At 48.9% G+C, this 26,506-nt stretch overlaps 1 protein-coding gene across 1 annotated transcript in view; it reads left to right on the forward strand.

The window, feature by feature from the left end:
* The window catches only part of MDN1 (midasin AAA ATPase 1), a 2,221,312-nt gene that overhangs the window by 2,038,967 nt on the left and 155,839 nt on the right, over nucleotides 1-26,506 (forward strand). The window contains exon 94 of the mRNA XM_078648266.1: nucleotides 21,636-21,796. Within this exon, the coding sequence (XP_078504392.1) occupies nucleotides 21,636-21,796 (161 nt within the window). The remainder of the gene's footprint in view (nucleotides 1-21,635; nucleotides 21,797-26,506) is intronic.

A 26,506-nucleotide genomic window follows, 5' to 3' on the forward strand; every position in this document is an offset into this window, starting at 1 on the left:
TTCCCAAGAAGGCGCTCTCTCTGAGATGCATTCAGCCTAGAGTGGAACTCTGGACTGTAGTATGACTTCCCTTTGCTGCCTCTCCTGACACATTTTCTTCAGAACGTCAGAAATGACCAGGTCCACGTCATCCTAGTGGGACCAGATTGGGCCAGGAGAGGTTTCTACCCGGAATTTGTGGGCATGAGCATCTGTCCTCCGATAAAGCTTCTGATTCGGAAGGATCTTCAGTCACAGGGCAGTGTGCTGCACCCTGCTCTGTGTAATCTGCATCTCCATGCTTGGGGATTGAGCAGCAGTTAACTGCATTTGGCCAACTTGTTGAGCTCATTGATGTTAACTTGGCAGTCCGGCATCCCTCTACAAAATCAATTTACACCAATTGTTGGGACACATGTATGGCTAGGTGCAGCACCATCCAAATGAAACCACTGCAAGACAAGTTGTCTAAAGGTGTGTTGTTTGTTTTGTCCCTGGCAGAACAAGGGCTTGCTTTGACCCCTTTTGAATTCTATTCATCAGCACTGTCTGCTTATTTACTGTTTTCAGATCAGCCTTCTTTATGTAAATTATCTGTGATTACATTTTTGAAAGGTTTTGGTTTCCTCCAACACCCTTTGTGATGTCACAGTGGGACTTGCGTTTAGTCCTTACTTTTTAAATGTGCGGCCCTTTTGAATGGCTGCACAGTTGTCCATTAAGGCTTTGGCTGTTGAAAACGGTCTTTCTCATCGCCATAATAATGGCTGGGCGTTTCACAGAGCTGCAGACTGCCAAAAGTGCTCATCATATTTCATGTTGGACAGACGGTCACCCTTCCATCATTCTTTGCCCTACTGCATTCCGAGAAGGAGGAAAAGAGACTCCATCATTTGGACACTGAGAGGGCTGTAAGCTTTTATATAGATCGCACCAAAGACTATCAGTTAGAAGTGGTTCTACGGGGCAAAGAAGGGCGAGGCAGTGCTAAAACAGACCATCTCTCCTTGGATTGTTGCATAAAGATCTGCTATATATTGGCAAAGAAGTTGCTTCCACATGGTTATGGGCTCATTCCACCATAGCTAAGGCTGTTCCCACTGTGCTAGCAACCAAAGTACTAGTTCTGGGCATTTGTCAGGCAGCTTCATCGTTACATTCATTCACGAAACACAACTCTCTTGAGAGTCAGGTCTGTCTAGATTGCCATTTAGCACATTTAGTCCTGCAGGACTTTTTGATCTGAACCGGTTCACAGACCCACCACCTGGGGATGTACAGTTTTGGTATCTGTTCACGAGTTGAGAAATGTGGAGTTAAACGCATCCATGATGACAATCTTTTGGTGGATATTCTAACCGCAGATTCCTCACCAATCTTCCCGTCTTTCAGTTCTGTGAACTGGACTCTTTTCCATCTGAAAAGGTCGCAGTCTAGAGATATTCATGCTGGTCATGCCAGTCTGCCAATGGACTCTGCGTCTAAGAGAGTGGACAGCCTTAGAAAGCAACTGTCAGTGTGACACGTATATGCAGCCCTGGAGCGAAACAACATTGATGCATAGCCGCGCAACACCAGCTACCAGGGCACAGTGTCTAGGAAGCTGGGTATTTATTTAGTGTATCAATGTAGAGGTACACCATGCAAATAATCCACACAACCCTTATTGGTTCACAGGGATTCAATTAATAATCCCATGTGCTCCATTTGTGGTGGTGTGGTCGAGCAGCTTATGCTCATCAGTGGGTAGTGTTAAGCATTTGTTGTACACCGAGCAAATAAATGAAACACACACTTAAGAAGAAATTTGAGACCAATTTAGAACAAGCATTTACAATCCAATAGGTCTCGCAGCATTAAAGTTTGAGTTATTGGCATTGTGTATGACAATGCGTTGCATAACATTTTTAGCAAACTTTGAATTGGTGAGCAGTGAGCGTGTGTGCAAGAGTATGCTGTTGCTCACAACTGTTATTATTCACACAGCTCTGATGATGCACCTCACGCACGGGGCTGATGCAGTTATTATTCACACAGCTCTGATGATGCACCTCAGCACGGGGCTCACAGCTGTTATTATTCACACAGCTCTGATGATGCACCTCAGGCATGGGGCTGACAGTTATTAATCACACAGCTCTGATGATGCACCTCAGCACGGGGATGCCGGAAGTTATTATTCACACAGCTCTTATGATGCACCTTAGGCACGGGGCTGACGTAGAGGACGAGATGGAGAACGAGGCAATAACGTATGCACGAAACAAGGAAGGCAAGAGTGACAGCAAAGAATGAAATAAAGACGGCTTTAAGGACAAAAGCAAGCTGGGATTTTTTATTAATGAAATACCTGCAAAGGAGGGACAAGTATGAGATGGAAGGGGAGGAAGACAGTGAGAAGAAAGGAAAGGGAGAACGGCACAGCAACGAATGAAAGGACGTGAGAGAGGAAGGGTGGAATTAAGGAGGGAAAAAGAGGAAAAATGTAAAAGGGAGTAAAAGAAGGTGTAATAACTGCTGAGAGGGAGGACTATGAGGTGGATAGATGGATGGATGGAGGAGAAGCAAGACACTGCGGTTAAAAGTAGTAAGGAAATAATGACAAGGTAACGAATGAAGTGAGGCGAGGGATGAAGGAAGGGTGGGAGTAAGGAATTTAAAAGTGGAAGGAACAAAGTAGTAAATAGAAGTGGTAAAGAACATTTGCAACAGGCCTCGTTAAAACATTTCTTTAAATAAGAATTAAATAGAATGTTCTGCGAACGGCTTGTAAAAATGGCATAGAAAGAGATAATCTTCCCTGTCTTTTCCTGCCCTAGCTGCAAGGTCACAGAGATGCATTAGCGCTGGCGCCAACCCCTAGGCTGTGCCCCGTCGTGATCTGCTCTCACTTATCCGGTGCAATTGGAGCTATTTATCAGTCACTGTACTGATAACCTGTCGAAGAGAAGGACAGCAGCATCCAGGGCTTGGGAGCGGGAGCACATTAGTGAGTTCTGAGCTGCCCTGCATCCTCAGGTAGGAAGAGTTGTGGACTGCCCCATATGCCCACATGCACGGATTTCACCTGAAGTAGGCACAGGAATGTTTGAAAAATGTAGAGCTTCAGATAGGAACACTGTCAAAGAAGGAGTACCATTGGCTTAATGCAAGGCAGGGACACGGGTCTATACTTCCACTCTCTGTGAGGTTAGTAAAGGAAGGATAAAAGGGTGTCCCACATCCATGGGCCCGATGTCTCTGCACCCACTGCTACACTAATGACGACCAGGCTCCTGCTCTCTGTCTCCCATGTTGAATATCCAGCGGGGTACGCCCGACAAATGTGCAAAACAATCTTGTTATCTTCAAGTCTTTTCCTCCACTTACCCACACAGAGAACCATTTTCTCCCGCCCTAATTTTTAACATGGAAGGCGCTACAGTGCTTAATTTGAGATGTGGTCTCTGGTGCTCTGGCACTCCAGAACTTAATCAACACTGGCGCTTGAGCACCAGTACAGGACACATTTTTTTTAGGTAGGCACAGGGAAATTTAAGTGATTCGCTCACGTCTACATGTTATGTGCGTTGTTGTCGAGAATGTTACATTTTATATCTGCTTTCAACACCGTGTGAAAGTAAACAAACTGGTATTATCGATATATTTGTGAAAACTAAAAACAGTAATATAACTTGAAGAGACACCGAGATTCTGGGAAAAGTCACCTTATAGCAGTTGAGCAAGTGTCTGAGTCTGCCCTCTGAGCCAACGCCCACTTCTTGACTCCAGCTCTTCTGACAACGAGTGTGTTGTGGCGCCATACGAGCCTCTTGTGGCACTTTGAAACGGAGAGCGGAAATGTCAGAGCAAAAGCCTGAGCTGGGCTGGAGGAGCGAACTTTGGTATACACGGCCGGAGTGGTGCGGCGGCAACAAGGACATGCCCGATACGACCTGCTCTATAAATGTGTGTTTTATATGTATACATTTTTTTTAACATTTGAACAGACAGGAGAATACCTCAGACATTCAAGGACGCAGATTTATAAAGGGATGTTAAGAAGAGAGACAAATACTGTAAAGTTGCCTTCAGAGGGCTCACACAGGGTCATTCTCCGGGTATTATATGCCTCGGGCATCCTGACATCTCAAAAAAACACAAAAAGAGTCTCTATGCATGCAGAGTAACAGTAAAAGCAATAAAAGTGAAGTGTTTAGCAGCAAAATATCCATAGAACATCATTACTTTCCCTTTGGCTACTAATGAGTTTAAGGACCCTCCCTCATCACCTCTACATCAAAACCCAGGTACACGCAATAATTGTAAAAGGGACATTTCAAACAGTAGATCTCAAACACACTAAACAAGCATTGGCAACGTCAATAGGTCTGGCATTGGCTGCCAACTTTTTGACTGTGCCAATACTTTTTTTATATTATATGATGTGTAAAAGTTTAATGTAATTACCACTTTGTGCCAGTGCAAGTATTACGCTGTAGAGTGCACTTCTAGAGCCCAAATGGGCACAACTAGCAATAAACATGCTCAGTTATCCTTTGAGTTAATCACACACTGCTCAATAATCTTTATAAACTGCACAACATATCTCAGTATAAAGCAGTCATTCAGCTGCAAACCAGATTCTGTGAGCCCACCGTCTAACTGTTTTTAAAGAAGATTTAGTCTTGATGAAATGCCAGCCTGTCACTGACAGAACACATGTAATGCACAATCTTTGATGTGTAAAACAGTGAAGTAGTGTGGCTCACTGGTTAGAGGCGGCAGACCCGAGAGCAGAGGACGGCCCGGGACCAGGGTTCGATTCCCGGCGCGGCAGGTTTCTGGACCAGGGTCAGCGGACTCGATAATTCTCTCGCCTTGGTGCCCACTCTGATCAGCGTTCACACTCGGCAACTCTGGGCATTAGCTTGCCTCATCTTCACTAACGGCCCCACCAGACCGCCGGGGATGCCTGGTCTCACCCTGGAGATACCCATTAAGGGACCATCTCTCAGGGAAGCCAGGAAGGGTTTCGCAGCGGTCGAAGCGCCTTGGGACCCTACGGGTAAGTAGTGCGCTATATAAATGCCTATACATTTACATTTACATACATAAAATAAATATTCTGACAAAAAAAATACAACACAGAATACAAAATTCACAGGGTGTTCAAGTTCAGCTGAGACCCGGTTCCCCAAATTCCAAAGTTGGCGGCTCTGGTTACGCCGCATCTAGCCTCGTTCCTGTGATGGTACATTGGTATAACCCAAAACAGCAGCTTGTAGAGCTCATGCTCCCTGGGAAAAAGATAAACGGCCCTCCCAACATACAACAAAGTCTCCCTTGGTCACTGCACTTCATGCTCATGAAGTTTCAGTAAGGACTGAGGGACCTAGTCTCTGCGCGCATCGGACTGTTTGGGGCGTAAAGGGGGACTTCTCTCCCGAAATCTAAGCTCTTTGATGTGGCTGTATGAAAGCAAGATCCTCTCTGAGAAACAGGCGAGACAGTGCTCTGGAACACAGCACTGACTTCAGAGCTTGTAGCTTGGGAGGCCACAGCATGCCTCGAGTCTTGACCAGCACTTCTAGTAGCGCCCTATAACGCGGCACAGGCCATCCTGTTTAAATGTCCTGCCACGGAATCCTGTTCACTGAGTGTAAACCTGGTCTGCAGTAACTCGCAATTATCAGTACACAACTGAAATGCATTGCGATGTGTTCCACAGCTGCACTAGCAATCATGCATGCTGATAATAATAGGAACATATAAAAAACAAATCCCCGCCGGGCCGCCGCGCTGCCTGCGACGACCCGGAAGCGGTTGGGAAGCCGGCCAATCACAGCGCGGCCCCAACCGGAAGTCCCGCCCCATCGCGGCGAGAGGGAGAGAGAGCTGCCCGAGGAGCCACGAAGGCTCCGCATTGAGTCCCGGTCCCGAGATGGGGGACCGGGTGAAGAGCGGGCGGGCGCATGGGGAAGGCGGGGCTCTCATGTGGTGAGAGAGCCCCGCAAAGCGCTACCGCCGCCCGAGATGCAGATCCGCCGCCGAGCACCGCAAGAACAGGTGAGTGTGTTGAGTGAGAGGAGGGGTGAGTGGGGGTGGGGTGTACGCGTGTGTGTGTGTCTGTTTGAGTGTGTTAGTGCGTGCGTCTGTCTGTCTGTGTGCGCGTGTGTCTGTTTAAGGGGGGGTGCGTGTGTGTATATGCAGTGTGTGTATGGCTTTCTTTGTGCGCATGCGTGAGTGACGACGTGCGCGCTCACGAGGTACAATCTCGGCAAGGGAAAGCGCGTGGAACTCTGCTGTCCTCATTCCCCCAGAAGTAACAACATAAGTCGTCTCGCCCTAGACAGCAAAGCTTCGCTTTGCTTTCGTCTAGGCGAGACCTAAAAACAACACAGATTTTTATATAATTTTTAACACCAACCATCGAAATCAGGTAAGTACTTTTGGATTTATTGATTTTTGCAGTGTTAGAAAAATGCAGTCAAATAACGGTTCTGAGGCATGAGTCTCGAACCCTGTAATGTTATCTTATGGGAAAACATACACTGCATAGGTACACTTGCGAATGGTTGTGGAGGGTGCCTTTAAGGACTTAAGGTGCTTAGGGGCCAAGGCCTAAAAAAGTACCAGCAGTTCAGGTTCTCATGCCCTGGTGAGTCTGGGTGCAGAGGTTTTGGTCTCATTGATTGCCTTGAGCGCTTTGCCGTAAAGTCAATTGCAAGGGTACCTGCAAAAGAAAGGCTGCAAGTAGAGACTTGGAGACAAGTCCGGCAGAACCCATGGGGGGATTGGCTCTTGAGGATCTCTGAGGCACAAGGACACTTTCGGTTTCCATGAACCCGGGCTGGGGGGGGGGGGTTCGATTGCAGAGGTGTTTGGGCCGGCAGGTCACTGTGATTAGAGGCTCTCACTTGTCTTTGGTGACCTGGAGAGGGAGAGAAAACAGGACTTAAGAGATATTCTCTGTGTTGGCCTCAATGATCCTGAAGTCCCTGGTCAGCAGGTTAGTTCCAGTGTCTGTAGTGTCAGAGCTGGACACACAACAAGCCTTGGTTGCAGCAAATGCTCCGATACCCAGGGTATTTGTGCTAGGGGACTCCTGGAGGGCCTGGTGTCTCCTGGCTTGGCAGGGAGACTGATCTAACCTCCTGCAACATCAATTGCTTCTTCCTGGCAATATGCTCCTTTGGTGGACCCTGTGGTCCGCAAGTTGAGGTACAGGGCAAGTGTGGCCGATAGCTGCATGGGGATAGCTCCTCTACCTCAAGGAAAATACTGCTTGGTTGTTGAAGCGACGAACACTCCTCCATGGGCTTGTGAGGATGCATAGCTTTTAGAGGAGCTTGGTTGGAGCAATTGTTGAGGTACCAGAAGCAAGGCAGAGTTTGGCGCCAAGTTGAGGGTAAGTCCTCAGTTCTCGCAGTGACTGCTCTCTTCTTTCCTCCTTCGGTTCCCAGGTAGGCGAATATGAGTTCCTGGTGTCATTTGGCCACTTAAATACTGAATTTATGGGTGTTAAGGGAAGTGTAAGGTAGTAGCCAATGAGCTACTTACCCCTCGGGTTATTGCACCCTGTATATGACCACTTCCTGTGGACAGTAGGCATAAACCTGAATCAGAGGTCTTAGTTTCACCAAAAACAAAATGGTGAAACCCTTCTTCAAGTGTCCGCTTCAGATGGCCCACCTTAGGTGTGTGCCTAGCCTGATTGTTCAACACACCTACTGACTAGCTAATTTTCCCACTTGTACTGGTGCCAAATGGGCTCACACATCAAAGGCGGCAGAGGTTTTGAAGCCTCTGGCCTTGACATGTTAAATCACTAGTCATCCTGCTGGAGGAGGTGTGATCACCTTCCTCCGGAACAGGCATTGTTCCTGACCTCTGAGAAGCGTTGCCTTTCCCAAGCAGGGGGTAAGAAACTCGTCTGTGGAGGTATGATGGAAGAGTTCAGACAACCAGTACACTAAATGACTGGTAGGGTGCAGAGGGTATCTCTATGGTGCCCTCAGAGTGCATGTCTGAATAAATCCAACACTGGCATCAGGTTTTTTTTATACCAAACGTCATTATTTTCAGTGAAGCCATTATGTAACTGAGTAACTCTTAATGACCAGTGCCTACTACATATGCTTAAGATGGCTTCCTGATCACTTGCAATGTCGTGGAAATGGAGCCCGACCTCACAGGAGCATATTCGCTCATGCAAATATGTCCTTACATATACAATAGTTCACCCTGCCTTAGGGCTCTAAGGCCTGCTGTAGGGATGGCTTACATACTGTATATACAGTGTGTATGGGCATGGCTCACAGAGACTGTACCATGTCATGTGTTCAAAATGGTTTACACCATTTCACGTGTCCTGCAATGGCAGCTGCATTCAGTTTTTGCGTTGGTCCCTTTGGGTTGCATCCCATAGGAACCCTCTTTAGTACCCATGCCACCAAAGGTACCATTTACTAGGGACTTTCAGGGGTGTGAAGGTACTTGCTAATTAGGTTACAATTAGACATTTACCTATGTTATGTAAAAGAGCACTGGCGGCCTATTTAGCAGGGACCCTGTTCACTTTCAGTCAAACAGATTCAGTACCATGGCATACAAGCATTGAAAATGCAATAGGTCAAGCCTTCGATTAAGTTAATGGCATTTGCTTTGCTAATGGTATTGTATAGCAAAGCAAATGGCTTTAACTTAATAAAAGGCGCAACCTATTGCATTTTCAATGCTGGTCTTACATTCCTTCTGCGTGATCAGTTGGTCCCTTAGTGCAAATTCCACCCTAATCTAGGCTGTCGAGGGATAGGTCAGGATGTGTCAGGGAAATAAACGCTCGCCGCTGACACATGCGGTCATCTGGAGGAGACATTTTCAAATCTTGGCAAAGCAGCCCCAGCCTTCTGAGCCCAGTAAACTGAGCAGTGTTAAATTGGATAATAGTTAACACCTTTCATTTCCAGTGCTTAGAAACAGCAGAAGTGTGGTGGAAAGCACTACATGAAAACAACGATGGCGCTTCTAAACATCTGAAGAGCCCCCTGCTAGGAACTGTACAGACTTTGCAGCTAAGAGTTCGCAGTGCCGCAGGACTGAATCAGGGCTTAATCCTTTGAAGGTTGATGAAAACCAACGCTCAGAGCCGAGTTTGTCAGCAAGGACCACCAGGTCGTACATTTTGGGGTGTGAACTTTTTAAATGTCCTTTATTCACCCCTAACCATAGGGACTTCTTTGACCCAGTCTGCCTCAGTGCCCCTCCCCACTCTAAACACTTAGGCCTGACTTCCAAGGCCTGCTCCCTAGAGACTGGGACTGGCTAGGTTGACTGAGCTCTCGTTTTAAGCATTTCCTCTGAGCTTGTCCCTGACTTAAGTCTTTCACGGACTCCACCAATCACTGTGCCCACCCTGGAGTCTGTTACTAGAGAGAGCGCCATGGAAACCTGTGGGTGGTGGCAGGAGACAGAATGAGGTCATCACACCCACCTAAAAGTTTGATTCAAGTCAGAGAGTATATCAGCATAAAAGGAGGAGTCACAGGTAAAATGCGCCCCACTCCGAACTATAAAGTGTTACACTATATAAGAAAAAGTGGTCAGGTTAAATGGATGCCGTGGAACACCATGAATTAAAAAACCCCGGAGAGGATTTCATTTCCGGTGAGAATCCGTTTTTGGCGAATAAGCCTCTAATATCACTACAGCGGTCGCAAATCTCATCTCATTGGCAACCCTAAGTTTCCACTCGCTTTACTCTGAAATGATAAATTCACATTAATTTACAGTACATAGATTCTTGGGAGTACGCCGAGGGACAGGTCAGGATGTCTCAGGGAAATAAACACTCACCACTGACACACGCGGTCATCTGTAGGAGACATTTTCAAATCTTGGCTAAGCAGCCCCAGCCTTCTGCGCCCAGTAAACTGCACAGTGTTAAATTGGATAATAGTTAACACCTTTCATTTCCAGCGCCTAGAAACAGCAGAAGAGTGGTGGAAAGCACTACATGAAAACAAGCTGTTATTCATATTGAGTTCAGAGGCAAGGCGTAGGCGTGAAAGCCCAACACCTTGTATGTAAAAGTGATATAATGCTGGATGCAGTGGAAAAACAAACTTTACAAGACAATTCTTACAAGAAAAGGTGTCTCTCTTTTATTCGGTGAATTGCACCAGTGCCTATCGAAGGTCAGGTGAAGAACAGTGAAAGGGTCTATTCTGGGCGGATGCTGTGGGGCACATCACATTACTGATAATTAGAACAAGCGTGGGGGACAGAAGATGTGCACGCGGGGACTGCTTTTACTTGCGGCGAAAAAAGAAGTCCACATAGTATCACTCCGCCAGTAAAGGGGCCAATACCCGCGTCCACATCTTTTGTCTCGTTTGTCTCACCGCGTGCACACTGGAATCGTATCGATTCCAAAAGGCCTCTCATTACAGAGCAGCACATGCGCTGCGTTTCGCCAGGCCGAGACCTAAAAATGGGGGTGGCCCTGTCAAAAAGGTACACTTCCCTACACCGTTGCACTGCGTTAAAGTTTCCTGATCCAGTTTGTTGCCTGAGGAATGCTCACAAGGTGAGGAATCTGTGATTAGATAGCGTGTCCAACAGAGAGAACGTTTTCGTAGGCAAGAAACTTTTTCTTCTGATCCATTACATTTAATTGTTCACTATCTGTCCCACCGCTGTAGAAGAGACATTCATACATGTAATGGTGACATCTGAAAGAAACAGGTTAGTATTAGATTCCTTACCTTAGAATATCCCCAGGCGTCAGACTGGATCCGGAAATTTTTGCGTAGCAGTACCCTTGCGCGTCGGTAGGCGTCGTCCGCGTCCGTCGTCGGCGCCGTGATGATGTCGTCGGAGTACTTGGACACCGCCTCCGCGCGCTGACGTCAGTTCTTCTTTTTTCCGCGCCAGCAGCACAGATCCGGAAAAAGTGGTACCTTAGTCATTTTTTGACTAAACTTTTTACGATCCCTTTTGATCATTTTTCGAGTCTTCGACTCCGAACGGTGCCGGTAGGGATGCCATATTTTAAACCCTGTGAGGACTGCGACCGACTGATGTCGGTCATCGACCCTCACCGCCGGTGTCTCCACTGTCTCGGTGTCGACCACGACGACAAGACCTGCTTCCACTGCCGGGCCCTGACTTCGAAAGCTAGGCGGGAGCAGTCGGCCCCGCGCCGCGAGAGGTCCCAGTCCGGACCGAGGTTGAGGGACCGGTCGTGGGGTCGGAGCCATCATAGCTCCGGGAATCGCCATCACTCCTCAGGCTCTAAGTCGTCAGGTAAGCACAAGAAGTCGAAGAGACGTCATCGCTCTTCCGACTCCCCCCGACGCTCGCTCGACGCGGCCGGGGGTTCGGGTGACACCGCCCATGCGGCTCCGTCGGAGTCGCGGGCGTCGCGACCTGCCCCATACCCTCCGGTCCCTGGGCAGCAAGCCCCAGCAGACCCGTTTGGGGGCTCTAGCGGGTCGGGTGCTTCGGCCTTGACGCCGGCTGGTGCTAAGGGCCCGGCGGCGCAGGGCCCCGCTGGATCCGCTTCTGGATCCGGGTCGTCGCCGGTTGACCTGACGACCTCACCGGTGCCGTCCCAGCTGCCCCCCTCGATCCGGTTCCGGCGCCGCTCTCGACGTCGATTGGGGAGTTTTACTTCAATGAACCGGCCCCATCATTTGACAATCCTGATTATCAGGAGATGGGTGATGAGGAGTGTTAGGAGGGGTCTGAGGACCCTCTGACACGGGAGTGTCAGTCCCAGGAGGACTGGACAGGTGGACTTGGGGATGCCAGTGGTCTGGACACCTCGCCAGACACTGGTTTTGTCTCCCCTCCTACCGTGGCTACGGAGGAGGGGGCAACCTTCAGTGAGGTGTTGACGCGGGCGGCCAAGGCCTTGGGCCTTGAGCTCGCCGTCGCGGCCGTGAGGAATAACCTCCTCACTGAGGTCCTCAAACCGCAGTCAAGCTCGGCTGAGCCTCTGCTGCCGTTTAATGAGGCCTTGACTGACGTTCTCTTGGGCACTTGGTCCAGGCCCGTTTAATGAGGCCTTGACTGACGTTCTCTTGGGCACTTGGTCCAGGCCCGCTACAGGTCCTCCTGTAGATAGGAACGTGGCCAGACGCCACCGCCCGGCCCCGGGTGACCCTTGTTTCCTGTCCACCCACCCCACCCCCGAGAGCCTGGTCATCCAGGCTTCAAATTCCCAGACCGCATTCCCGTCGGCTCTGCCTGCCCGGGAGTCCAAGAGGTATGAGCAATACGGCAAAAAGGTATTCTCCTCCCTGAGTCTGGGACTGCTGTCTTCCAACACCGCATGCCTCTTGGGCCTCTACACCCACTCCCTGTGGGACACGGTCGCGGACGTGCTGCCAGAATGCCCGTTAAAGGTATGGGCTAAACTCGGCCAGGCCCTTGTGAAAGGCCGGGATGCGGCACGGTATTCCATCCGATGTGGGCTGGATACCACCGACTCACTGGGCAGGGCGATGGCAACGACGGTGGCGATTCGTTGCCACGCCTGGTTGAGGTCTGCCAACTTCTCGGCCGATGTCCAGAATACCCTCATGGACATGCCGTTCGATGGCCGTCGCCTTTTTGGCGACAAGGCAGACCATGCGCTTGAGCGCTTTAAGGACTCCAGGGCTACGGCCAGGTCCTTGGGCCTCTCGGTCCCGCGCCAACAAACAGGTGCCTTTCGCTCCTTCGTGGCCAAGGAAGGGGCGCCCCCACACGTGCTGCCAGCCACACACCGTAGACTAACATCCAACGCGGTGGCGGCCGTGGAAACCGCCGTGGCGGCGGTCGGGGACAACGGCGAGGCCAGTCCACACCTTCCCCCGCAGCATCTGCCTCGAAACCCTCCTAGTCCGTGCTTTCAGGCCCATGTGACGCCAGTGGGGGGCAGGGTTCGCCATCACCCCCTCCCCTGGCGCACTGCCACATGGGCCTGAAAGCACGGACTAGGAGGGTTTCGAGGCGGATGCTGCGGGGGAAGGTGTGGACTGGTGGGTGCTGCAAATCGTCCGAAGGGGCTCCTCCCTCCCCTTCGAGACGAGCCCTCCAGCCATGCCACCGCAATACCACCACGTATCGGGAGATCATTTGCGACTTCTGTGGGAGGAAGTTACGGCCCTCTTGGCCAAGGGGGCCATCGAGTGCGTTCCTGGGCCAGAAGTAGGGTGCGGTTGCTACTCCCACTACTTTCTGGTACCCAAGAAGGGCAAAGGGGGCTTACGCCCTATCTTGGATCTACGGAACTTCAACGTCTTCCTCCTGAAGGAGAAGTTCAAAATGCTGACACTGGCTCAGGTTTTAGCTGCCCTGGACCCAGGAGACTGGATGGTAGCGTTGGACTTGCAGGACGCTTATTTCCACATCCCCGTCCTGACGGCCCACCGGCGCTACCTGCGGTTCACGGTTGGCCACGAGCACTTTCAGTTTACCGTGCTCCCCTTCGGCCTTACCAGCGCCCCACGGGTGTTCACGAAGGTGATGGCGGTGGTCGCAGCTCATCTGCGCAGGTTAGGGGTTTCAGTCTTCCCCTACCTCGATGACTGGTTGTTGAAGGCGGGTTCAGCCACCTCCAGACGACGGCAGACCTCCTGCACCAGCTGGGGTTTTCCATCAATGTGCCGAAGTCACACCTGTGCCCCTCTTCATCGGAGCGGTTCTCGACATCGTAGCAGTTTCGGGTTTATCCTCCCGAACAGCGGGTTCGGGATATTCAGGCTCTGATTCCACTCTTTCAGCCTTTATCCCGGGTCTCGGTCAGGTTGACGCTGCGGCTTCTGGGGCTGATGACCTCCTGCATCCTTCTGGTGCATCACGCCCAGTGGCGGATGCGGGCTCTGCAGTGGGACCTGAAGTTTCAGTGGGCCCAGCATCAGGGCAACTTGTCCGACCATGTCTTGATCTCGGAGGACACTGCAAGACAGTTGCCGTGGTGGCTCACGGACCGCGATTGGGTCAGCGGCAGATCCCTCTCCCTACCCCAACGGGAGCACGTAGTTGTGACGGACGCGTCCCTCCAGGGCTGGGGGGGCCACATGGGAGAGGCGGAGATCAGAAGCCTCTGGTCTCCGGCGGAGTCCCGGCTCCATATCAACCTTTTGGAGCTGCTGGCGATTCATCTAGCACTGAAGGCATTCCTCCCCTCTGTCCGGGGGAGTGTAGTGCAGGTGTTCACGGACAACACCACCGCCATATGGTACTGCAACAAACAGGGCGGGGTGGGGTCGTGGACCCTCTGCCAAGAGGCTCTGCGCCTTTGGCAGTGGCTGGAACATCAGGGCGTGATCCTGGTGGTTCAACACCTGGCAGGTTCTCTGAACGCCAGGGCGGACGAACTCAGCCGCCGGTGCATGATGGATCACGAATGGCGTCTGAACTCGGACGTGGCGCAAGGCCTCTTTCAGCAGTGGGGAGAGCCTTGGTTAGATCTATTCGCCACAGAAGAGAACGTGCAATGTCATCAGTTCTGCGCGTTGGAATTTCCAAGGCGGCACTCGCTCGGAGACGCCTTTCGTCGCGAGTTGAGTTAAGGTCTATTGTAAGCCTTTCCGCCTATACCACTTCTGCCCAGAGTGCTGAAGAAGATCAAACGCGACCGGGCCCAAGTCATCCTTGTGGCTCCGGACTGGGCACGAAGATACTGGTATCCCGAGCTACTCAGCATGTCAGTCGATCCCCCGATTCATCTGCCTCTTTGGGAGGACCTTCTGTCGCATCAGCAGGGGACGGTCCTCCACCCGAACCTGCCCAGTCTCCACCTCCATGCTTGGAGATTGAGCGGCGACAGTTGAGGCCATTTGACTTGCCTCCTGATGTCTGTAATGTTATTCTGGCAGCCAGGCGTCCCTCCACAAAGTCGGTATACGCCTGCAGGTGGAACAAATTTGTGGCTTGGTGCACAGCAAAGGCTGTGGATCCTCTCTCTGCCCCTCTTTCTGAGGTTCTTCTCTTCCTTCTTTCTCTTGCCCAGCAGGGCTCTGCTCTGGGCACTATCAAGGGCTACCTTTCTGCCCTTCAGCCTTTCTAAGGCTGCCTGATCAACCTTCTTTGTTCAAGTCCCCTATTGTAAATCGTTTTCTGAAAGGCATCACGCACATGTTCCCTACTGTTCCGTTTGTGATGCCTCAGTGGGACTTGAACCTTGTCCTTACCTTTCTGATGTGCGCTCCCTTTGAGCCACTTCACAATTGTCCTCTCCGCCTTCTTAATCTGAAGACTGCTTTCCTGGTTGCCATCACCTCTCCCAGGAGAGTGAGTGAGCTCCAGGCTCTTTCATCCAAACCCCCTTTCCTTTCTGTCCATCCGGACAAGGTTGTGTTGCGGACTAGACCCTCTTTCCTGCCCAATCCATATCGGGCAGTCTATCACCTTGCCCACCTTCTTTCCGCCACCGCATCCCTCAAAAGAGGAAGAGCGGCTCCACCATTTGGACCCAAAATGTGCGATTTCGTTCTATCTAGATCGCTCACGCCAGTTCCGGGTGGATGACCAACTCTTTGTTGGTTACGTGGGCACTAAGAAGGGACGGGCGGTGCACAAGAGGACCATCTCTCGGTGGGTCGTCTTGTGTATCAAGGCTTGTTACTCCTTGGCGAAAAAGGAGCCTCCTGTTGGGCTGAGGGCCCATTCCACTCGAGCCACGGAGGCTACTACTGCCCTAGGCCGGGGAGTCCCCTTGCAGGACATCTGTCAGGCAGCTGCGTGGGCCTCGCTGCACACGTTCGCAAGACACTACTGCCTGGACAGCCAAGTCTGGAGGGATGGCTTCTTTGGCCGTTCCGTCCTCCAGGACTTTCTGGTGTGATTATTGGTTCGCAGACCCACCACCGGGGTTGGTATTGCTGGGGTATCTATTCTAAGGTAAGGAATCTAATACTAACCTGTTTCTTTCAGATGAACAAGTTACTTACCTTCGGTAACGATCTATCTGTAAGAAACAGTAGTTAGTATTAGATTCCTTACCGCACCACCCATCCTCCCCGTGCTGCGAACTGATATCTAGGGTTAAGGTCATCCCCTTTCAGGGCCCTAGTTTCAATGGCACCAGTGTTGGTTTTTAACATGGCTCTGCGTTTCTGGCGCGGAAAAGCTGTGTCTAAGAACTGACGTCTGCGCGCGGAGGCGGCGTCTAAGTACTCTGACGACATCATCACGGCGCCGACGACTGACGCGGAGCCACAGGCGACGCCTACCGACGCGCAAGGGTACTGCTACGCAAAACTTTCCGGATCCAGTCTGACGCCTGAGGATATTCTAAGGTAAGGAATCCAATACTAACTATTGTTTCTTACAGATATATCACTACCGAAGGTAAGTAACTTGTTCTTCATAATTCCAGACTTACCTGCTACTACCAAGCGTCAGATTATAAACAGTAAGTTGAACTGAAACATATTACTATTTATAAAAGGCAAATATTGCCCAATGGCAATACTTTTTCTTTATTTTGACACCATTGTACATGTTGATTCAATTTCACAATTTATTTAAATTTACTTAGTTGTTGGCACTTTTCTATTTACTGTTTTGCTTATCAGGTCTCCTTCCATGATTCTGCATCATGTTGTGGCACTTGCTGTATAACTTCATGTTTTCCCTCAAGTATACATGTCAAATGTGATCGAAGAAGATCATATTGTCATTTTAGTTTTTTTATTTGTTAAGCGAATCTACTCTTTTTGTCCCAATAAGATCTCTAAGTTTTTCATTTTTCCTCCAGGCATATGAAATTCGTATTAATGTCAGCTTTTTGTGAAGCACAACTATCCCCTTCTTACATAGTATATCTATTAACATACCATAATGTGGCATTATCATATGATACAGCCTTCCTTTCTCGTCCAAATCAGGATTACAGAAAAGGATTATAATGGCAAATTCAAAATGCGGATGCCTCCCTCTATCCCACAAAATAAATCTGATAAAATAAAAGTGAATATATCAAGAAGAGGATGTGCTTGGCTACTCTACAAATGAGTAGAATTGTAGGACCAAGATGAGGGGTACAGTGTGAAAGCACTTATTCAAGTGGCTCAACATTATGTAGAATTTAGTTTGACTTGGAACATTTGTGAGGTTTTTAAGTCTCGCCTACGCAGCGTGCATGCGCTGCATAGGAGAGAGACCTAATGCCATCGGCACAGCTTTCCCTGCAAAGACGTGCACGCGTTGCATTGCTTCCAATGACAGCGCGTGCACATCTGGCGATTTCCTTGCGGGAGCGTGCGGCGCCATATGGTGGCACGCTCCCGCAAGCGAATCGCGCAGGCCCCCTCTCCCTGCTGCAGCGCACGCTTGTACTTGTTATCACTTGCGCGCTTGTACTTGTTAAAGACAGGGTGCTGCTTCTCAGTCACTTGAACCGTTTTAATTTTTATGCTTGAAAAGTGTTCTTAAATTTTATTAAACACCTCTGTTGCATTTAAAACGTATGTTTACATACCCCCCCACACCAAAAACCCTTACTGTTAGATCTTTACCTTTTTTGTTTGATTAACATCCTGTGCTAATCGTCTCATCCGTGCTTGTTGGTGTTATAAAAGATGCAGGGCTAGTGTGCGGTTGCCAGTAAATGTTTAAATGACAGTAGTTTACAGTTGGTCATTAGTTTGTACAGCTGCCAGGCTGGACTGGGCGACATTGTTCCGAGTGAGTGGCAGGCCAACTGTCCCGTGGAATACACCGGGCACTGCTCAGGTTTGAGAGTGCTCAGAGACATGACGCAACAGAAAGCATGGATTGTGGGTCGCAAATGTGTGTCACGCTGGGCACGTCTTGGCTGCACCTCACACAATTGCCCACGAATCAAGAAACCGCGCTTTATACGGTGTCAGTATTATTTGAATGACTGGCAAAAATCAACACACCTCACCTAGAGAGGATTATAGTAGTTCCGTTGGAAAAGTAACTCAGTGGGTTAATGGACTCATTGAAGAGATTTATGTTTAACCCGCTAGTGACCTCGGAGTCCTGGGAATGGCATTCTTAGTCTGCCATACTCCCAGGTTGGATAACATGCACATCACTCATATTGCTCATGCTAGCATCTGCTATAAATCGACTGTATACTCTTGTGGTTGATTGCTATGTGAAAATTAAGATGGTGCTAATAAGGTCAAGTTCTGACGTCACGCAGTCCTAGATTTGCAGTTCATTTATATAGTGGGAGTAGTAAGTTTATGCCTTGGGGGGCCTACTCAATAGACTTTATATGTTAATTGGAGAAAAACTTCTTTCACTTATGCTCTGTATTTTTATGTTTCGGTGATATTCTTGGATAATTGTTTTGGATGATTATTTCCATTTAGTCGAACTTTGCAAATTTCTAACTTTGAATGTGCCTCCTATTAAGGGAAGTTTGGGGTACACATCGGTCGGAGTAGTAGAGTAGGAAGACCTGTGTCATTTCAGGAAGTCTTGTGACTTGAATGAGACTTCTGTGAGCCTAGGGAGGTTCCTGCGAGTTTAGGGAGCAGTGTGAGTTTACAGGAACATATGAGAGCCCAAGGACACTGCTGTGGTTGCAGAGAGACTCAAGTGATTGCTGTAAGACTGTCCTAAGTGCTAGGAGCCTGTCGTGACTATTGGAAGATGTGTGATTGTTGTGACACTAGAGGAAGAACAGGTAGACCTATATCAAATTAGGAATGCTTCTAGTGACTTAAGGTGGACTTGAACAATGTGCATTCATTCTTTTTCTTTACTGAAACAACATTTTCGTATAAAAGTTTATTTCAATAAAATTGCCATTTCGAATTTTGATCTAATTATGTAAAATGTAGAACATTTGTAATTTGTATGAAGTATGTATATTACTATGTGGAAAAGCTGACAGTTCTCGTGGTGGATTGTGGGTCCCAGTAACACCATGAAAACTTCATATTAATCAAAAGTGTTCATGAAAACGAGCGGGAAAACCAAGAAGCCCTTCCTCACATGACCACCAAGTTGCATTTCTGATAAAAGAAATGTTGGGAATGTCTTCATGAAATCTCCTGAGAATGAGAGACCGCCAGCACATCTGTTCACCGTCATCCACAGTCTAGGAGGATGATCCAACTCGATAAAGCATTTACCTACTCAGGTACATTTGCCACAGTTGTTCTTCTGACACAGTCAATTACCAGAAGAGTGGTGCTATCCTGATATACGTGATTTGCAGGTGCACATAAACCAGGGAGAATATGTGACATTTTGCAAGTCCTTGTATTTGATGTCAGCTCAACTGATGAACAGATGCTTTTTGCAATTACAAGAGGAACCCTAGACTCTTGGTTCCAATCTCAGGGCTGATGCACTGCAAGCAGCTTAAATTATGCTTGTGTGCCCGTCTGGAAGTCACTCTTATCACGTCACCACAATCCAATGGGGAGCTGACAGATATAATTCACTGCTTGATCATGGGTAACATCACTTGAAGTGTCACCACTAACAAGAGCAAAGCTAACAAGCATTGGCATAGCCAATAGGTCGTGCCTTTGGGACCTTATACATGTTTAGTTATCCAGCACAATATCCTTGGTGCAACAACACCACCTGTTGCATGGCTAAACACTTATAAGGTCCCAAAGGCGAGACCTATTGGCTATGCCAATGCTTGTTTTCATTGTCACAGACTGGTTTTCCCTTTGCCTGACCGTAGTTCTCCCTGCTCTTGTTTTAATTAATCTGGCTTCTTTCACCGTTTTCACATTGTTCGGTTTTTTAATGAGCTCATGCTTAATTAGTTTTGACTGCTTGTAGACTGCTCCCTGAGTTGAAAGTAAAGAATACTGTAACAAAGACTGTAACTTACACCTCATCCTTCTTTCATTGTTACAGTTTATCCTGGTCTGCTATTATTTACCATTTTCATCTTGATGGTTTTGTTGGTTATGACAGGGTGAATTTCTCGGCGATTACTGAGGCACCTCCAGTTAAAAAATGACACGTCATCAGCTGTTTGAGGTTGGCCAGAAGCGTCACCTAAAGCATCACTTGTCCTACAGAGTTTTTGGGATAATTTTCTCCTTTGTACCAGACCATCTTCCATTGGATTGAAGGGGCATCCTATCTTGCAGCAGGAATTGGCGAGAACATTTTCCAAGTAAAAAAATAATTTAAGCAACCCCTGGGCCTCAGCCCTTTTAATCCAGCTAGCTTGAGACCTCTTGCCATAGCTGAAGGGGCTCACCCCCTCCATTCACCCTAGGAGTTGGTCCACACACTTGTGCTCATTTTGTCAGATTCTCTTCTAGTAACGTCTTTCTGGTATTTCCATGTTTTCTTACAACCTGGAGTGCTCCAAAGCTTGTCCATACTGGGTTTCATCAACAAATGCCCTTTTATTCCAACCTACATCTCGAAAGCCTAATCACACTAGTGGTCAGACATAATAAAACCAATTTTAATGGGGGTTTTGGAATAGGCTACTGAAGAATGAATCTCTTGAAGATTCAGGTCTTTTTAGTTTTTCTTAGTGGAAATATCGAAGTACCTTGGAGGTCAGACTACTCTAGCTATTTCTCCTCCGGGTGCAACTCAAAGGTGCCATTATGGCCTAACACTGCTCTCTCTTCTGTCCTTTGGTGCTTTTCATGTTCTAATCTTGAACTTAGTTTGAGTGTTATGTCTCCAATTCCCCTAGTTAGAAAAGTCAAAATCTGTACTGCGGCCTGTTGTGGCACCCGCAGAAGGGGCACCTTTTTAAAGAAGCAATATTGGCATCTAGAGTTATTCGTACTCACTTAAATTTCGTCCACTTACCCTCCTTTACAAAAGGACTTTTGTCCAACGGTGGTGAAGGGAGTTTGTGCGGCAGAAGCATGGTAACATATGTTCTTGGTCCATTCTCTGATACAAAAGGGTGGTGAGATAAAAGATGCTGCAAACTATTTAACAGTGGTTACATAGAACATGTTGGCACTTGAGTGCATATCAAGGTTATCGCCCATATTTCTCCTGAAAAAGTAATTAGGCGATCACCCAAAAGAACCTTTATAAAAGAATGTTTTTAAGAAATTAACGTACTTTAGCTGGGGCACAGTCCTGTCTTCATTAAATAATGTATTCATCCAGGTGTTGTACATTAGTCATCATTCCAAACACTTAACAAAAATTTTAATCAAATACTTTTAATCCTTAATCAAAGGAAATAGAGCATCCCCATACTAAGCAGAGGCATGGCTATAGTAGAGGTAGCCGCCGTTGAAGGTGTGAATGGTATGGATTTAAGTTCACCAAGATGTCTTTTGCATACTTTTATTGAGACAGGAATGTTCTAATTGTACAGTTTATTTTTTGCTTATGGATTGATAGTGTTTGACAAAATAAAACATCAGAAGTGACTTTTTTCTTTGTAAGCAGTTTCTTTACAGATTGTGCAGTACCAACAGTAAACGCAACTATTTGCAGGAGGAGACAAAGCTAGGCTTTCCATTTAATTTTGGTTCTTAATTAACTAACAATTGGCTAGATTGTCAGTTTGGAGAAGCATTATAGAAGTAGTCCATCGATTTTTGGATTCAACTTTGAGTTTTACAGCTCATACTCTGCAATAGTGCTTTGAGAAAGCAATTGGACAGTAGTGTATACTTGCAAAATTTGTATTCTACTGTAAAGCAGGCTGGATGTTCATTTGGTTACTTATTTTACTTTCACAGGGTCTGATGGAAGCGAAATGGAGAGTCAAGGTCCTGAGTGTGAAAAGGACAGGGAGGACCGAAAAGAAAATTTGCCTCCAGAGCCAAATGAGAAGCTTGGAAGAAGTAAAGAATCTACTGTCCACACTGCCTACGAGTTTCTTGCGGAAATCACACCTTCGGTATTCAAAATGTGTTGATGTTGTCCTCTTACTACGATCATTTAATGATTGCACTTTATTTTGTGTTTATCTAAAAAATGTGAAATAACTCCTCTTAAACCACCAGCTGCAGATGCTATAAAGGTTAAGTAAAATATGTTCATGTCGTGGAGGTGTTTAAGAGCTTTCTAAATCCCATTACTTAGTTCGGCCTTCTTGTTTACCAAGTTTATACAGTAGCATTTTCTAAAATACATTTTGTCAGGGGCTTGGTGATATAGGCTTGGAGATGGTGACATCTCTCTGAGCTCTATATAACAGAGTTGTTACTCTGGCTTCTCAGATGGCTGAGGGCATGTTCAGAGCCCTGCTAAGGTGCAGAATATATATATATATATTGTTTAATCTTAAATGTTTGCATTTTAAACATGATGCAATCAAGTTGTAACGGGAGCAGTCAAGGATATCAAATTCCATATCTGACAGAGACGTTTAGCCGCATATTTCTTAACTTAGAATATCCCAAGGCGTCAGACTGGATCCGTAAAACTTTGCGCAGCAGCACCTCTGCGCCGGGGGCTGCGCCGCATGGCTCCACCCTGATGTCCGCAGACGTGACGTCAGCGGAGCCATATATGCCCCTCCCGGCGCGCTGACATCAGTTTTCTCCTTTTCTGCGTCCCAGCGCGGATCATGAAAAATTAGCGGTTCCTTGTCCTGTTTTTCGGGTCTTTTCTACTCCTTCGGCATCCCAGAACAGTGTGCGATGCCTTCTGGCTTTAGGGTGTGTGAGACCTGTACACGTCAGTGGTCGGTAACGAACCTGCACGCTATCTGTATTTGGTGCCTTGGGGTGCACCACGACTCCAAAGAGTGCGACGATTGTCAGCGGATGAAACCAAAGTCCTTACGGGATCCTCGTATAAAATTGCTGGTCGCACGCTGTCAGGTCCTGCATCTTGCATCGCCGCTCTCCCTCTCTGGTTCGAGCCCACTCATGAGGTCGTTCCCGCAGACGTCGTTCAGAGGCGGGTAAACACAAACGTAAGTCCAGGAGGTTTCCTCCCATACCCATGACGCTGGCGCCTGCGGTCGTCTCCTCTGTATCCCCCCCCCCTTTCCGGGTGCCGGAGCGACACAAGCCCAGATGGAGGCTTGTTCTAAAGCACTCCAATCTTAATTTGGGTCACCCCCTCTCCCTGGTGCGCCTTCGGGTCCCATAGAGGTGGAAGGCACTCATGTCGGGTCTTCGCCGGTGGATCCGTCCTCTTCGCCTGCTGTGTGCATCGACTCTGGTTCCGGAGCCGATACAACGCCGATGGGACACGGCCCAGTGGGTTCTCCCAGTTGTCAGTCTAGCCCCACCCCTTCAGTCTCCGCATAGCCCTGAGCGGCTCTCTACGCCAACGTCGGAGGCTGTGCCGGGTTCGATGCCCTGTTCCCCACATGTTGCAGTGGGGTCGACCTCAGACGGCGCCCAGGCCGAGTCCCCTTTGGAGTCCCCTTTGGAGATCGCCGACGACCCCTACTCGACGTCCGTCGACACCGGTGCCGACATCCACGCCTCCTCTATTACATGAGGTTGGTGTCCCACCTGACTCCTCAGATGTCAATGCGACTCCCATATGGCGTCGATCTGCGCCGGTCCCGGCGTTTAAGCCTCCTCTTATGCAGGAGGTTGACGCTCCTCTGGACTCCCAAGATCTGAAGTCGTATGGGTCCATGGTGCAGGTACCTTGTGTGGTGTGGCCTCCGGATCAGCCTCACGCTCCTCCACTTTTGCTATCTAGTGGACTGGTTAGTCTCCAACCGTCTCCTACCGATGGTTTATTATCACCTCCCCAGATGGCAACTGTAGCTAGTGCTGCCTATGCACAGACGATTCACAGGGCGGCAGCTATTCTTAGTTTTCAGCCCCCTGTGGTTTCCCTGGCTACTGATCCCTTGTTAGATCTTCTTCACATGGATCCGGTTGAGATGGAGCCTTTGCTGCCCCTTGGGGCATCTTTATTTGACATCCTGCCGGGCACATGGGTGAGGACTTCCTCTGTTGACCCAGTGATCGGGCCATATCTCGTCGACACCGTCCTGCCCCGGATGATCCGCTCTGCCCATCCCTTCACCCTGGAGCTCAGGGCCTAGTTGTTCAGGCGGCTTTTGACGTACTCTTCCTCTGCCTTACCGTTGTTACCTCCCACCAGGGAGTCTAGGTGGTTGGACGCTTGGGGTCGCCAACTTTTTGTCTCTGCCAGTGCTGGCATTCACGCATTGAATACGGCTTGCGTGTTCACATGCGCATCCTCTACCCTTTGGGACTTGGTCGAGGCCCTTCTTCCTTCAATTCCATAAGGCCCACGGGTAGAATTAATCCGCCTTCTGCATGATGGCAGGGGAATGGCACAATTTTCCCTCCGCTCTTCACTTGATGCCACTGACTCGGTGGGACAAGCTCTTGCTCGGTCTGTGGCATTACGTCGCTATGCTTGACTGCTCGACAGTCGTTTCCCGGACAGTGTTCGGGATGCTCTTAGGGATCTGCCTTTCAATGGCGTGGACCTTTTTGATAGCCACGCAGATTCGGCGGTCTCCCGCCTCATGTCTTAGGTACTGTGACTCTTGCGGCACGCCTTTTTGCCTTATGAGTATTCTTTTATTCTGCATAGGCGATGTTGCCATGTTGGTTTAATTTCATACATGTCCCGGTTCTCAACGTAGCACCCGGATAGTGTAGGCGGTGGTTCCACCATCTCAGTATTCTTTCCGTGTAGCCGGATGGCTGGTTCTGTCTTTCCTTTTAGTCCTCTGAATGTGTGCTTTGCCCAAGAGGACACCCTCGCAGGAGTTGACACTTACCCTTTGTGGGGTATTAATAGGCTATTCTGTGGCTGCCTTAGCCTTGGTACGCTCCTATGGAGTTTTTCGCCACAATCTTGCTGTGGGCCTCTTTTTCGCTCTATGGCACATTTGGTGCAGTTGACTAGTTGTCGGTAGTCCCTCTACGCCTCGGTGTGGGGACCTTACTGTATGGCTTCTGCCTTGCCTGTATTCACAGGGGGGGATTTCATCGTCACTGTGATCCTCATGCCCTTGATGACTGCTCTTCGTTTGCCAGTCGTTATCCGTAGGGCCCTTGTTCTGTTCAGTTCAGGTGCTGTGCTCGCCTCTGGCGCCCTGTCCTTGTTTTGCGCCTGGAGTCAACCACTGTGTGGCACGCTTCCTAGTGTTGGCGTAACCTGGAAGTGCACCCTGGTATCACTGCAATCATAGGGTGTTTGCGTTGTTTCTTCCACTGCTGTGGTGCTGGTTCTCCCCTCACCTTTAAGGGTTCGTGTAACAGTTTTTCGTGCTTCAGCCCTTACTGGGTTTGTCTTTAAAGGTGGCGGCTTCTCCATGTACCTCTCTATTGTACATTGCCTTGTGCCCTCATTTTGTGGACACTTTCCCAACAGGAGTTTTTTACATATTCCCTGCTGCTTCTGCACAGGTGTTTTCAACACTTCTGTTTGGGTTCCTGCTGTCACCACTCTCAAGGGAAGTGTTCTCTTTAGGGAACCCGCTTTTTGGACCCCTGGAACATTCGGTTGGTCCTGAATGTTTCTGGTTGTTATCTAGCTCCATCTCCTCCCCTCTCTCTTGCAGGGGAACGTTGCTCCTCCCGGGGGCGAGGGGCTGCTGTGGCTTACTGCTCTGGACATTGTTCTGTCCACTACTGCTTCCTCATGCCTGTTGGTACCTTTCATGTACCGTAGTCTTCTTGTGTGACGCTTCATTTTTTAGCGTATTTCTTTTGTCTCTATAACTGCTCTGTGTTGTTACACAGCAAAATCGTGCTGTCAATGTTTCTTCATTTGGTGTCCGTGGCCAATGACCCGGTCTGCTCGCCTAAGTGGGTGTCCAGCTTCCCTGGTGCCACTGTTTTGCCAGTTTCCTGCTGGTTATGGCGTCTCTCGCCTCGGGGATGCTCATGTAACCCTACAGAAGGGTACTTGTTATACTTCGTGTGTTTTGACCATCCACACGGTATGCTTCTGTTTCGTCCAGTCTTCCACTTGGGTATCATTTTTACTGTACTCCTATTTTGGGTGCTTCTGCTGATTGCCGTCAGCCCTTTCACATGCCTTGGCGTTTGTTTGTTGATGATGCTTCTTTAGGTCGTGTGCGCGGACCCCTTGTAGTAGTGTGTCCAAGCATTTCGTCGTCTTCATGTTCCTGTCCTGGAGGCTGGGATAATTCTGTGTTTCTACTTTTGTCAGGTGTAGCCTGCGCGGGCTTCCTGGGGCCCGGGCTGTTTTTCCTGCTGCCTGCGGCTTATTACTGCCTGCTGCCTGCGGCTTATTGCTGCCTGCTGCCGGCAGCTTATTTATGCCTGCGCCGCTCTTTATGGTCTGTTGCCTTCCGTCTATGGTGGGCTCACCTTCTTTTCCCTCGTTTCCTTGGGTCCTCTAGGCTTTCTTCCTTTTCCTTGTCCTGGTGTTGGACAGAAGCTCTGTTGCCTTGTAGGGTCGTGGGGTGCTTCGGCCTCCCTGGCCTTGCCCTTGGTTCCTCTGTTGGGAGTGAACAGCTTTCTTCTTCTTTCTTCTTCCCACATCCCTCTTGGCTTTAGTGGTGTTCTGATTGTGGGGGTTCCCCCACCCCTTGCCTGGGAGGACGGGGCTATCTGCCCTGCCCATTGGACTAGTCCCCTGTGGGACCCTCTCCTATGTTTAGGCTGGTGGGGTCCTTCTGCAGAAC

Source organism: Lissotriton helveticus, chromosome 6 (genome assembly GCF_964261635.1).
Source record: "Lissotriton helveticus chromosome 6, aLisHel1.1, whole genome shotgun sequence".
Taxonomy (NCBI): domain Eukaryota; kingdom Metazoa; phylum Chordata; class Amphibia; order Caudata; family Salamandridae; genus Lissotriton; species Lissotriton helveticus.